This window comes from Setaria viridis, chromosome 9 (assembly GCF_005286985.2).
Source record: "Setaria viridis chromosome 9, Setaria_viridis_v4.0, whole genome shotgun sequence".
Lineage (NCBI taxonomy): Eukaryota > Viridiplantae > Streptophyta > Magnoliopsida > Poales > Poaceae > Setaria > Setaria viridis.
The window spans coordinates 45,584,072-45,597,445 of NC_048271.2; the positions used below are offsets into that span (position 1 = coordinate 45,584,072).

Below are 13,374 nucleotides of genomic sequence, written 5' to 3' on the forward strand. Positions count from 1 at the left end.
AGTTTCCTAATCCTTGACTAGTCCTTCTCTGCCACATAAACCACGTCGTCCTGCACTGTAGTCTCCGTGTCCGATACATCTTGGTGTACAACCCCGTATTGTAGGATTATCCGAGCCTCCCGGTGGGCCCATAGATGTATGGCCGACAGTCATACAAAAAACAGTAATGGCATATCTTTTTCAACAGCAGCAACTTAAATTTGGTTCAGTCGCATAGAAAGCCAGCGGTGCAATTTTAGAGCTAAACATATTTGGGGTTAGGGGGCGAGGGGGGTATTTTTTTACCTATGAAAGGTGCACATGGCATATTGTATGCATTTGTCAAATATGTTGTGTCAAAAGATATGCAATCGTCCTAGAGCTTATACGCCTTCCTTGCTGCACCATCCACCCATGATAAATTCTCAAGCCTATCCTCATCATCAGGAGTGTAATTGTAATAGAAGTCAGGATCTTCATTCTTCAACTCCTCAAAGTAATCAAGTGTGGCCTTCATATCTTTGACTTTATTTTCAGCACAGTACTCGACACGCAATTCTTGGCGTCCCCCTCTGTGTATGGGCAATGCGCAATGCTACCGTACAACTCGCCCATTATCTGAGAAGCTCGTGTAGTTGTAATGTTGCAGCCATGGAGTAGGTTGATGAACTCCCTTTCTTTGCCTGCTATTTCTCAGTGGGAGTTAAGGTATTTTGTGAGCGAGAATTTCCTCACACGGTCATGATTATGTTATTTTTCAAAGTGAACAACCTTCCACTGATTTTCGGATGTCCTCCTCACAATCATACGGGCAGGACAACATGTCCTATCAACATAATCTGTGCGTCTTTCCCTTACTATCTTTTTCTCAGTAATAGGGCCATCAACAACAACTTTTTCCTTTTTTTTAACCCCAGCTCTTTGGCACACAAATATGAATTTTGTTTTATCCCGCTCCTTTTCGACTCACGGGATGTGTCAGTCCTAATGGAGAATCTAGTATGCCTAGCATAGGAATTGTAATAATCCCTAGCAGAATCTGAACTGTTGAAGGTCATGTCAATGAAGGACTCTTGTGGAGTAGATAAAACCTCAACACCGTCCTCAACATCAACTCCAAAAGTGTACGTAGCAGTTGCAAGTACTGTTACACTGCCAGAGTTAGCTTGCAGCGCCTCTGAATCAAGCTATTGCTGCCGCTAAGCATCGCAGTTGCTGCTGCCGCCGCCGAGCACCCTAGTTGCTGCTGTGCACTCAAGTTGCTGCTGGCATAGATAGACTGATAAGCTGCAGCAATGTGGCGTCTTGAGGAGGTACAAATTTAAACAATAGGGCTTCAGGCACCTCATCAATCTCATCTTGCCCAACAACACCCACATCAGGAATGTCAGTAGTAGGCAGCGGCTTAGCATTCAGATCAAATAGACCCCTAAAAAGTATCTTTAAACTGCAAAATAAAAACACAAACAAAAGGCTAGGATCAGGGATTGTAACACAAAATAGAAGTTGATATCTAACAGAGAAAAGGAAATAAGCATATGCAATGCGATTAGTAACGGAGGCACACCTAATGCACGAATTGCCACGCTAGCAAGCATAAGTTGCCACACCAAAAACAGTGATGTTTCCTTGAGTATAAATTACCATATCATCCAAAAACTATCCATAGAACCTCCAAAATCACGCAGATTGCAACTTCTGACGCTAAATTGTAGCAAAGCATGACGGAATTATACGGTGTTTCACCACAAATAGGTAAATTTGCAGAGGTAATTTTCATTTTTATATATCCCCATGGAAGTGATCTTGTTTGCATATGCAAGATCCAACAACGTCAAGGTGAATCGCAGCGAGCAAGGACAACGGATTTACCTCAATCCAGATTAGTTGGAAGGATTCGCCTTCTTCTCCAACGGGGATTTGCCCTTCTTTTTATCACGGGTTGGGACAGCGGTGTAGGAGCAGGCGCAGATTGCACAGGGGGCGTAGGAGCTGCGCTGATTTGGGGAGGAAGATGGGGGAGCCGAGAAACAGTGCCGCGTCCCAAAAATCACGCCGCGCAAGACACCTCCCACGCCGCCACGGTTGCCGCTGAGCGCCATGAAGGCAACCAGCCGGGTCGCGCGTTTCCCCAACCGCCCTGTCTCGCCGCGCCGCAATGGCATCATCCGCCGCCCCGCTCGCGCGCATCTCGCCGTCGGCACCCGCCGTCCGCCCCCCGAGGAAGCGCGGCCGCTGCCCCCCCCCCCCCCCCCCCCCCCCCCCCCCCCCCCCCCCCCACCCACCACGAGAAGCACTTCGTCGTGGCGCGCTTCCCGCGACCAAATCAGCCGTTGGCGAGCCCCCGAGCGTGCCCCTGATCGCGTCTGGCGACAGTTCCGCCCGCCGCAGTCTGCCTTGCCCACCTCGCGGCGGTGGGTTTCCTCGGAGGGCGCCTCGACATCCTCCCCTGGAGGTATTCCTCGGTTTTACTAATCTAGCTTTTGCTTAATTTTTGGGAGAACATAGTTGCCAGTTGCCTCTGCTCACCAAGTGTTTGTCAATATGCCTGAGTATGGTCGCGACGTTGCTTTTTTATTTTATAGTTTTGCTATACTAGGAACTGGATACGACATTGTTCACCAAATTAGCGCGCTATTAAGGAATTTGCACGAATCAGCACAATTCTGTGCCCCCCTTCTAAGTTGTGATATTTTTTCTGGTCGTCTGCCATGAAGCTGTATTGGTGTATACTAGGCGGACGTCTGGTCTACTAATATATATCCGCAGTTGACGGTTGCATCCATCAACGGAATCATTACATGATCGTACCAATAAGTACAATTCCCCTCTACCTAAACAATGCTATTATCCTAAGAACAACTTAAAACTAACAAGACTGTACCCCACTACCCCTAGTGCTAACCTTGACGCAAACCATCCATGCTCTGATCCTCTTGGTAGTTGCTACTGCTATGACATATATTACCTGAAGATAAAAAGAAAAGGATATTATGTGGCGATTACAACACAAATTGCAACAAATCATTCATTCAGAATAAGGTGTGTCAAAGAAGATAAATCACCTGATTGGTGACGCTAGAGAATTGGCAGGCGCCGGCGCTGCCATCGGTGGCATTATCGGCGGCACTTGTTGCGCTGTCAAAACACATCACACCATGTTGTTGTCAATCTCCTTGCAGGCATATCTGATCCACGGATCAAAATAACGTACGGACGACATATGCATGAAGAAAAAGGTTGCGAAAAATTTACTGTTGCAGGAGAAGAGCGTTTGGAGCGGCAGCATGGCGCCGCAAGCGAGCGGGAGGATGATCATGCGGACGGGGTCGATGGGCAGGGGCATGAGGTCATTCATGTCGCCAGTCATGCCGTGGCAGAGGCAGATGGGGGCGTCGCGGATGACCGACTTGAGGCCATCGCAGCACTCGGCGGGAGGCGCTAGCACAGTGAGGTTGGTCAGGTAGTCCATGCACGGCATCATGGCAGATGGGGGCGTCGCGGATGACCGACTTGAGGCTATCGCAGCACTCGGCGGGAGGCGCTAGCACAGTGAGGTTGGTCAGGTAGTCCATGCACGGCATCATGCCGATCAGCGGCGTCATGCACTCCGTCAGCTGAGCCGGCGGCAACGGTGGCGGTGGGGACGACAGGTGGGGTGGGACGGCGCCACCGGATGAACTCGGCGACTGCGGCGGGGTGTTGTGGAACGTCAAGGGGTGGAGCAGTTGGTCTCCCCCGATTCTCGCTTCGGATGGCTGCACCATCGTCGCCGCCACCACGACGAAGGCGAAGAAGAGGGTGACGAGATTGCAGGACGCCATTGGTCTTTTGCCTTGGGGGTGTGCTTGGGATGCTATGGCTGTGGGCTTGTGGCTGATTTTGTGTTGGATGGATGGAAGCGCGGGTTGGTCTGAAATTTATAGTCCTCCTGGTGTCGAGATTGAGGATTTGAACGTGTTGTTGTATGAATTTTGGACTTTAGTACTGCTGCTTCTGAACTCTGCACTGGTCGTTTATCTTCAGGTAGGCAACGAGTCCGTGGAGCATGAGATTCTGTCTGTAGTTCCTTGTGCCTCTACGGGTGATGCAAATGGAGCGTACAGAGTGCAGACAATCCTGTCGAGCTTAAGCGCATTGTACAGTCAGTCCCCTATTGCAGATACCACCAATAAGATTGAGTTCGGAACCAACACTGTGCACATGTTGATCGCATCCAGAAGCCCTGATCCGCAAAATTACAAGTAAAGCAACACTGTGCCGACAACCCCTTTGGATTTAAATCGTAATTAGAGCTGATTACTTATTTCTGCTGGTTGATGGATCAGGCAGGACTCTTGTTGTGAAATTGCCAAAAAAAAAAAAAAGCAATGGCTCCCAAATTTCTCTGTGTTATAATATGAACCCAAAACAACACATTACGGAACCAAAATCTGAGCAGGTCCGATGACTCTAACAGCTCTATCCTTGGAGCTATGGCCCCAGCCTACACTACTAATCTGAGGGAAAATCATCCCATGGTTAATTCGGCCCTGTGAATATTCCATTAGTGATTATATTGGCCAGAGATGTAATGATAACATTCGATGATCTTCCTCTATTCTGCTAGTTACAAACAAATGCTTGTGCTCATCTGTAGTTACGTGAACAGCTGCCGCGGCCTCCTTGTTGGATCGCGGTATGGATTTGGATCCTCCTGACGGCGTTGCGAAACCAGATCCAGAGGCCCGCCAAAGAGAGCGGTGATCATGGCGGTGACGTCCCCTGGCGTGAGCCTCACCGCGGCGCCGTGCCGCCTATAGAACATCCTGTACTTGGGCACCGCCGCCGCCCTCAACGCCTCGCACATCTCGTCGTCCGCCGCCACCCACTGCTCCTGCATGCCCACGGCTTCCATCACCGCCGCCTCCACGGCCTCAGGCTCAGCTCCTCCCTGCTGCGTGCACAGGGAGGTCACCTTGTCCCACGTCGCGCGCACGTGCACGCCGACGTGCACCCGCGCCTTGGCGCTCTGCGCCTCCGCCCACCCGTCGCCGAGGACCCCCCGCAGCTGGCCGCTGCCGGCGACCTTGTTGGCCACGTACCGCGTGTTGTTCGCCAGGAAGAGGTAGCTGAGCGCCGCTTCCCGGTAGCACCGGCCTCGGCCTCCAGCTTGCTTAGCAGAGCCGACACCAACCGATGGATCACCGACGGCGATGCTTGCTCGGAGGAGTCGGAGTCGTAATCGTAGTCGTAGAGCAGAGCAAGGCCCTCCTTGTAGTCGGCGAGGAAGACGACATAGTTCATCACGTAGCGGGTCAGCGGGTGCACGGCGCCGCCGGCCGCCGTGGCCTTGGACGGCTCCTTCTGGATGGCCGCCTCCAAGCTGCCCAGGGCCCCGCGAGCGGCCTCGCCGACCTTGGCGACGGAAAGGGCGGCGCGGGCGGCGACCTCGGAGCCGTCCCCGAACACGGACAAGAGCGCCGGCAGCGCCTCGGTGAGGGCGTCGTGCACGTCCAGCACCCGGAACAGGCGCTCCGGGGCGCGCCTCGCCCGTGCCGCGGCGGCCTCCGTGACGGCAAGGAGGCCGGTGGCCTGGTCGTTGGCCACGGTCGCGAAAACCGCTTCGCCGACGGCTGCGTTGTCGCCGGCGAAGACCGCATCGCAGAGGTCTTTCTCCGCGGCGAAGAGGGAGCCGAAGGCGGCGGTCGTGGCGGCGAGCCAGGAGGGTATGATGCGGGCGTCGAGCTGGTCCCAGGTGATCTTATGCAGGTGGTCGACGGGAGGCGAGAAGCCGAGCAGACGCCGCAGCGAGGCGGTCAGCGCGGCGCGGCGGCGGGTCTTGAACGTGGAGATGCACTCCTTGCCGTATCCGGCGGCCATCATGGCCTCCGCGACGGCGCGGATGTTGTTGCGAGAGCGAGAGGCGTCGGCGGCGTGGTCTGATTGGATGCTGTCGATGTCGTCGAGGAGGACTCGGAGCTCGAGGTCGAGCCTGCGCATGGCGGTCTGGAGCAGCGCCTGCGCTTCGACGAGGCCGTGGCTGCTGCCGTGGGCGACGTCGGAGGCGAAGAAGAGCATGGCGCGGTGGAGGTCGGCGGCGGCGCGCAGGAAGCGCCGGGGCTCGTCCTCCTCCGCGCCGTGGAGGAAGAGGGAGCCGCCGGCGGGCGCGTCGTCGGGGTGCCACTTGTGGACGAGCGCGGCGGCGGCGGCGACACTCTCGTCGACGAGCGTGGAAGAGAGCGTGCGGCGGTGGTGGCCCGGCGGTGGGAGGGCGTGGTGGCGTGGCGATGGGGAGGCCATGGATGCCATGGATCGAAGGATCGGAGAAGCCTAGCTAGCCTGCTCCTCCTGCTTTTATATATAGAAGATGGAAGATGGGGTGGTTTGGTTGGAATTTCAGCCGACTGCGCCGGCGAGTCGGTCGCCGCCCACGAGTCCGAGGAATGCGGCCGGTTGCGTACTCGCGTCGCGTGTGGAAACAAGAGCGACCCCGCTTGTGTTCTTCTGCCTTCCGTTCCGTGTGGCACGCTTCCAACAAACGCCAGTCCGGTCGCAGCCCACGCTTGTCCGACGAATGGAGCACTGTGCCTACGCTACGCCCATGTCCAGAAGGGGGGCGACGGCCCTGCCACGCAACTGCTGCTGCCTCGATGGGCTGGGCCCCCGCCACTTCTGCCGGCCCACTGTACCTGCGCGCTCCAGCCCGCCGCTCGGCTGTCGCGCTGCCGGGCCGACGCGCTTTGGTCTGCCATGCCACCACACTTCCGCCGCCAATCCTACATGGCTGCATTAGATCACGCAGCTCCCTAGGCTCACCGCGCCCCAAGGCGCATCGACACCTCGCTTGGTACACTGCCCTGTGCGTTTCGTAAGACACCGTGTGGGTACTCCCCTCCCCTCCCCTCCCCGCTTTCCGATCCGGCGTAATGGCCGTCCTGTAACTTTATCCGTGACCGTTGTCGACCGTGGGGCCTTTGAATGAAATGTTTAGGTGGACGCGCTCTGCCCCTCAGTACTATACGCGGGCCAAGTTCGAGAGCGAGGCCTGGGCTTTCTGTTGTTTATTATTAACGGGCCTCCTGGGTGGGGTTGGTCTGGGCCACTTTCGTACGTATAGTAGTATATCCTCCTCCTATTTTACTGAACATTTATTTGTACATGTAGCATGCCATTTGTATTTCAATCCACTGCTGCAGAATTCTCAATTGCAATATTTTTTTTGTTAATTTTGTTCATTGAAAGCAAATATTGTTTTATTTTTCGTCCTTTAATATGTGCAAACGAAGATTTTTTCTTCTTCTTCATCTATGCTGACAGCAGGTTTGCTTAAGACTTTTGCACGCAAACTGATTTCACAGTATCGTCCTAGCATGATTTCCCTTTCTCCATATACTCAAATTTGTAGCTTCTGAGAAATATATAATCTTTACCAAATGTTATCTTTTTTAAAACACGCTGTTACGTTTCTAACCAGATGTTTTCAAATGTCCATGGCTGCTACCCTGACCTGCGTGACACCACCAAGCTGGCTATGTTAGACACACAAAGTGCCAAGTTTATCGCGTGTAGATGATATGCTATAAAGAACAGTTACTAGTTACAATTTGTTGCAGGTGAAAAAGGAGAGAAGCATTGGGAGCCCTTCGCTTTTCCCAGAGCACCATTCTCTAAATTGCTCTCTAAGATAAGACTTGCTTGCTAGTCTTCTGATTATAGATACAGCACATCATCAGAATGCGTTTTATTTTCTTGGGTAAAACTGTTATTTTGTTCCTATCGAAATTCCATTCGACTATTGTAACATAATTTCATTTGCTATATGACTAGTCACCACATGATAAATGATACACAAATGAGCATTTACCTCTGTTGTGATCTCATTGCTAGGCGCTAGGCCTGGTAGCCCAATATGCAAAGCTTTAGCGTGTTCAGCTCGCCAGAGCCCAGAAGCGAGTCTCCTGAGGTTTTGTTCAGTGCATGAATCAGGTGAAAGTGCAACCCAAGAAATATCATTGCCATGGTGGAGTGGAAAGGCTGAAGCAGCTAGCGCTCCATTGCCATGGTTTCAGTACCCATGTATACATGTATGTATACAAGGCGCAAGGGCAAACGTCAATTTGAGAATTGCAGCAAATTTACTACTGGTTTTGATTTGCACAAGTGCGACCCTCAGTAGATCTTGTTGAGGATCAGTTCAAGAACTTAAAAGAACTCCGCCATATGATTACGCAATAACCGAGTTACATGAGCATCTTCATTCGACAGAATATTTTTAGAGCAATAATAGCTAGGTTTCAGAAAGACAAAAAAGAGGGAGTAAAACTTGCTATCAGCTTGGCAATGGCAATTAAAGAGGAAGGTCGAGGCCCTTGCCCACCTCCACCCCGATTATCTGAAGAATCCCCTTGTTTAGCACCTGAATTAAATTAAGAAGCAAAGTTCTTCAGAAACTCAAACAGATGTCGCAAAACACTTGAGGCATTTCATCTCTGTGAAGATTATGTTGTGATGAGTTCTTTCATTACCAGCTCCACGATGAAGGTGCCGATGAGGCCAATCATGCAGGCCCTGGAGTTCCAGATCTCGGCGGTCTGGGTGAATCCCAAGAAGGGCTCGCTCAGCTTTGGCTGCACCCTGGGCACCTCAACCTGAACGCAACAGAAATTGAACAGGAACCTGTGAAAACTTCCTTGGAGAATGGAGACTATCCTTTTGCAATGATTACCACGAGCAGTTTTTGCTTCTTTCACTCACCCCCGGAGGAAGCTTTGCAGCGCTCACTCTCACCCTTACGGCTCTTGGCGATGGCAGGCATGGAGTGAGCTTCTTGCCGAGTTTGTTGCCGCAGAGGGGTTGACGAACCAAGCAGGATGGGGAAGAAAGAGCGCACCTTGCTGCCATTGCCGGAATTGTTCTTTCGGTGTTCTGTTCTTGCCGTTCCTTCTAGATGAGACGTTGGGTCTAGGACTCCGCAAGAATCAGCATGTTTTAGAGGATGAGATGATTCAGACGTACGTGGCTGGCGGCGTGGCCACGTTGGGCGGCTGGGGACTTGGGGTCACATGTAGGGGTGGATGTCGGCTCCGGCACCGGCTCGGCTCGTTATTAGTTGCTCGAGCCACCTCATTTTGGCTCGCGAGCTGGAGACCTCTTAGCACTGGACAGTGTCAGCGACGGTGAGGGTGCGAAGCCACCTCAACGACGGCACAGCGGCGTGAGATGATAGGAAGGAGCTAGGCGCCTCGAATTTGGGCTCGAGCCCATCGGAGCTGTGGGCGTTGAAATTGGATCACCTCGTGGTCCACGACTCCTCCTGCAAACCTGCGTGACCCAGCGGCGCGCCGGTATCTGAACCATGAGATCTCTTCGCAGAAAAGTAAATGGAGCATCTCAAATTAGAATGTAGCAGATTTACAAAAGAAATTTTTTTCAACAAAAATGATTCAGGCTCCCTCACCTATTACTATTGTTAGGTGCTCTCTCATCCGAGATAACGAAGCTGCACAAAAGAAAACGAATCAAATCGAAGCTAGAGCATCTAAACTCCTGCAGCCTCACCTCCGCGGCTGCTGATGCCCCTCCGTGCGGAGTCCAAGTAACGATAGGACGATGCACAATATGATAGAGAGACGACGAGGAGGGAGGAGCCGAGGAGACAAGGATGGGACCTGGGAGAGGATCTGCTCGTCTGGCTCGTGAGCTAGCTCAAGCTGACTCCTTATCTCTAACAAGCTGAAACGATAAGCTCAGCTCATTAGAAAAATGTAATGAGCCTAGCTAGCTAATTATGAGTTGAGTGAGCTATCAAGCTGCGAGCTTTTAACAGAGAGGATGATAGGATTCAGATAATATTGTTGGAGGGTGGGCAGTAATCACACTTAGGTAGAGCAAGCTTCAGATGTCCAGGGCTATCAGATTTCAACATAGAGAAGACTATTTTTGTGGAGAAACATGGTTATGTGAGCTAGCTCAAGCTGACTCCTTATCTCTAACGAGCTGAAACGTAAGCTCAGCTCATTAGAAAATAATGTAATGAACCTAGCTAGCTGATTACGAGTTGAGCGAGCTATCAAGCTGTGAGTTTTTAACAACGGAGATGAGTTTTTAACAACGGAGAGGATGATAGGATTCAGATGAGATTGTTGGAGGGTGTGGGCAGTAGCCACGCTCAGGTAGAGCAAGCCTGCTCTGCCGAGTTATCATTCAGATGTCCAGGGCTGTCAGATTTCAACATAGAGAAGACTATCTTTATACACGCACAAGTTCTTAATTCACAAAGTCTGAGAACATACTTGATTGTATGCGAATGTCTCTCAGTAGATAAGTAAATGTTCTTTTGATTTGTTCCTCTTGGGTGTCACACCTTTTTTTCTAACGCAAATGTCACCCTATTTAGAGATGTTAAACTACTTCAATACTAGCAATCACACACCAATCTCATTGCCAAGAATGACTATAGATATTCAAGACTCCTCGATACCTCGATTCACAACATCGGAGAACATGTGTGATTGTATTTGAATGGCTCTAACACACGTTATTTTGATTTGTTGAAGTGAGACACTCAATGGATCTTGTTGGTGATCGCTTTGAGAACTTAAAAAAACTCTGCCTTATGATTATGCAATAGAATTGGATGAGTATCCAAATACTCCCTCCGTTCCATATTGTAAGTCGTTTTGGTTTTTTCGATTTCATATATATTATTATGCATCTAAACATACACTGTATCTAGGTACATAGCAAAATTTATACACTTAGAAAAGTCAAAACGACCTACAATTTGGAACGGAGGGAGTATTTTTAGAGCAGTAATATCTAATCTAAGTTTCAAAAAAGAAAAAAATCTGCGATCAGCTTGGGTTTACTCTAGTCTCGGTCCACTGCTCTAGGAATTCCCAACTTATTGCATGTAGTTTTATGACCATGCAAAGCAGCAACAAGTGGAAAATAAATTCAGAAGCAAATATCAGATCGTCAGATCCAAGGTGTCATAACATAGACCACCATTATATTTATTTAACATCTACTAATATATATCCGCAGTTGATGGCATCAACGAAATCATTACATGATCGTACCAATAAGTACAATTCCCCTCTACCTAAACAATGCTATTATCCTAAACAAAACTTAAAACTAACAAGACTGTACCCACTACCCCTAGTGCTAACGTTGACGCAAACCATCCATGCTCTGATCCTCTACTGCTATGACATATATTACCTGAAGACAAAAAGAAAAGGATATTAGGTGGCGATTACAACACAAATTACAACAAATCATTCAGAATAAGGTGTGTGTCAAAGGAGATAAATCACCTGATTGGTGACACTAGAGGATTGGCAGGCGTCGGCGCTGCCATCGGTGGCATTATCGGCGGCACTTGTTGCGCTGTCAAAACACATCACACCATGCTGTTGTCAATCTCCTTACAGGCATATCTGATCCACGGATCAAAATAATGTACGGACGACATATGCATGAAGAAAAAGGTTGCGAAAAACTTACTGTTGCAGGAGAAGAGCGTTTGGAGCGGCAGCATGGCGCCGCAAGCGAGCGGGAGGATGATCATGCGGACGGGGTCGATGGGCAGGGGCATGAGGTCGTTCATGTCGCCGGTCATGCCGTGGCAAAGGCAGATGGGGGCGTCACGAATGACCAACTTGAGGTTGTCGCAGCACTCGGCGGGAGGCGCCAGCACGGTGAGGTTGGTTAGGTAGTCCATGCACGGCATCATGCCGATCAGCGGCGTCATGCACTCCGTCAGCTGAGCCGGCGGCGACGGTGGCGGCGGGGACGAAAGGTGGGGTGGGACGGCGTCACCGGACGAACTCAGCGACTGCGGCGGGGTATTGTGGAATGTCAAGGGGTGGAGCAGTTGGTCTCCCCCGATTCTCGCTTCGGACGGCTGCACCGTTGTCGCCGCCACCAATGCGAAGGCGAAGAAGAGGGCGATGAGCTTGCAGGATGCCATTGGTCTTTTGCCTTCGGGGTGTGCTTGGATGCTATGGCCGTGGGCTTGTGGTTGATTTCGTGTTGGATGGATGGAGGTGCGGGTTGGTCTGAAATTTATAGTCCTCCTGGTGTCGAGATTGAGGATTTGAACGTGCTGTTGTATGAATTTTGGACTTCAGTTCTGCTGCTTCTGAACTCTGCATTGGTCATTTATCTTCAGGTAGGCAATGAGTCCGTGGAGCATGAGATTCTGTGTGTAGTTCCTTGTGCCTCTACGGGTGATGCAAATGCAGCATACAGAGTGCAGACAACCCTGTCGAGTTTAAGCGCATTGTACAGTCAGTCCCACATTGCAGATAACACCAACAAGATTGAGTCCGGAACGAACACTGTGCACATGTTGATCGCATCCAGAAGCCCTGATCCGCAAAATTACAAGTAAAGTAACGCTGTGCAGACAACCCGATTGGATTTAAATCGTAATTAGAGCCGATTACTTCTTTCAGCTGGTTGATGGATCAGGCAGGACTGTTGTTGTAAAAGTGCCAAAAAAAAGCAATGGCTCCCAAATTCTTTGTGTGCCTTTTCTCACTTTAATGCTGCTACAAGATGATTTGATTCACGTTCGGCCCAAGGCTCCAAGCTCACCTGCTAATTCGATCCAGTGGTCTACCTCCATACCAGAAATCATAATGGAGAACTCAAGATCGAGAGGCTCCAACTCCGACCAACCATCTCGAAGAATCACGTTCTCGTCCGCTCCTCCAGAATGTTCCCCTCCATCTCCGCCACCGCGCCCCGCTTCCTCCGCCCCTTCACCGCCACCGAAGCCGCGCCCCGTCGCCCCGTGGCAGCGTCCGCAGGCTTCCCATCCGACCCGCCGCAGCAGCAGCAGCCGTCGTCGCTAGCCCCTTCGGGGTTGCTGGGGGTGGGGGCTCCAAGGCCGATGGCCATAGAAGAGGAGGGGTCAGGGACGGTGTGGAGACCTGACGGTGGTGACGGGTTGGCCGGTGGCAGAGACGACACGGCGTGGGAGCACCACCGGTCAGGTGGGGCTGGATCCCAGCGGCAGGGGCTAGGAAGGGCGGGGTCAAGGGGCAGCGGCGGACGGTGGGCGACGGCACGATTGCCGCCGGGCGGGGTGGAGGTGGAGCTTGCTGAAGGAAGAAGAGGAGGATGGAGATGAGCCTTGAATGAGCTGGAAACTACAGCTCCCATCTAACTTCCGGAAGCTAGATAGGAGCCCCTGTTGAGGTGAGGGTCCAGTAGCCATTCCCATCTTGCTTCGTCCATCTGCCGATCGTCGACCAACACGATCACTGAACTCGACCGCATAACCATTGAGAAAACATTTGAGACAAGTGGCACCGGCCGCATGGCCCTTCAAGAACATACCCTGGCAACACAAAAGGCACAATCCTGACAGCACGAGGAAATAAAGGGACAGCAACTGCC

The 13,374-nt window shown here is 51.4% G+C and overlaps 2 protein-coding genes and 2 long non-coding RNA genes across 4 annotated transcripts; 1 reads left to right on the forward strand and 3 right to left on the reverse strand.

Moving 5' to 3' along the window:
* Positions 1–1,064: 1,064 nt before the first annotated feature.
* On the reverse strand, positions 1,065–2,170 carry LOC117840178 (uncharacterized). The gene is made up of 2 exons (XR_004636952.2): positions 1,852–2,170; positions 1,065–1,426 (listed from the first exon to the last, which is right to left on the reverse strand). It is a non-coding gene; the product is annotated as an uncharacterized lncRNA (long non-coding RNA).
* Positions 2,171–2,272: 102 nt separating this feature from the next.
* On the forward strand, positions 2,273–3,987 carry LOC117836006 (uncharacterized). The gene is made up of 2 exons (XR_004635992.2): positions 2,273–2,434; positions 3,162–3,987. It is a non-coding gene; the product is annotated as an uncharacterized lncRNA (long non-coding RNA).
* Positions 3,988–4,366: 379 nt separating this feature from the next.
* On the reverse strand, positions 4,367–8,014 carry LOC117835734 (exocyst complex component EXO70H1). The gene is given in 2 exon segments (XM_072291074.1): positions 4,367–5,112; positions 5,115–8,014. Coding segments are annotated over 2 exon segments (1,650 nt in total). The 5' UTR covers positions 6,271–8,014; the 3' UTR covers positions 4,367–4,618.
* A 149-nt stretch (positions 8,015–8,163) lies between these two features.
* Positions 8,164–8,991, reverse strand: LOC117836005 (light-harvesting complex-like protein OHP1, chloroplastic). Its single transcript, XM_034715351.2, has 3 exons — positions 8,716–8,991; positions 8,487–8,609; positions 8,164–8,377 (listed from the first exon to the last, which is right to left on the reverse strand). Exons 1-3 carry the CDS (start codon positions 8,860–8,862, stop codon positions 8,309–8,311), a joined length of 339 nt encoding a protein of 112 aa, XP_034571242.1. The 5' UTR covers positions 8,863–8,991; the 3' UTR covers positions 8,164–8,308.
* Positions 8,992–13,374: the final 4,383 nt, after the last annotated feature.

Coding starts and splice junctions, on each gene's coding strand:
- LOC117836005 (XM_034715351.2), bottom strand. CDS start 8,862: ATGGCAGCAAGGTGCGCTCTTTCTTCCCCATCCTGCTTGGTTCGTCAA. Junction 8,610..8,715: donor CTGCAAAGCTTCCTCCGGGG/GTGAGTGAAAGA, acceptor TGTTGCGTTCAG/GTTGAGGTGCCCAGGGTGCA. Junction 8,378..8,486: donor GCACCTTCATCGTGGAGCTG/GTAATGAAAGAA, acceptor AATTTAATTCAG/GTGCTAAACAAGGGGATTCT.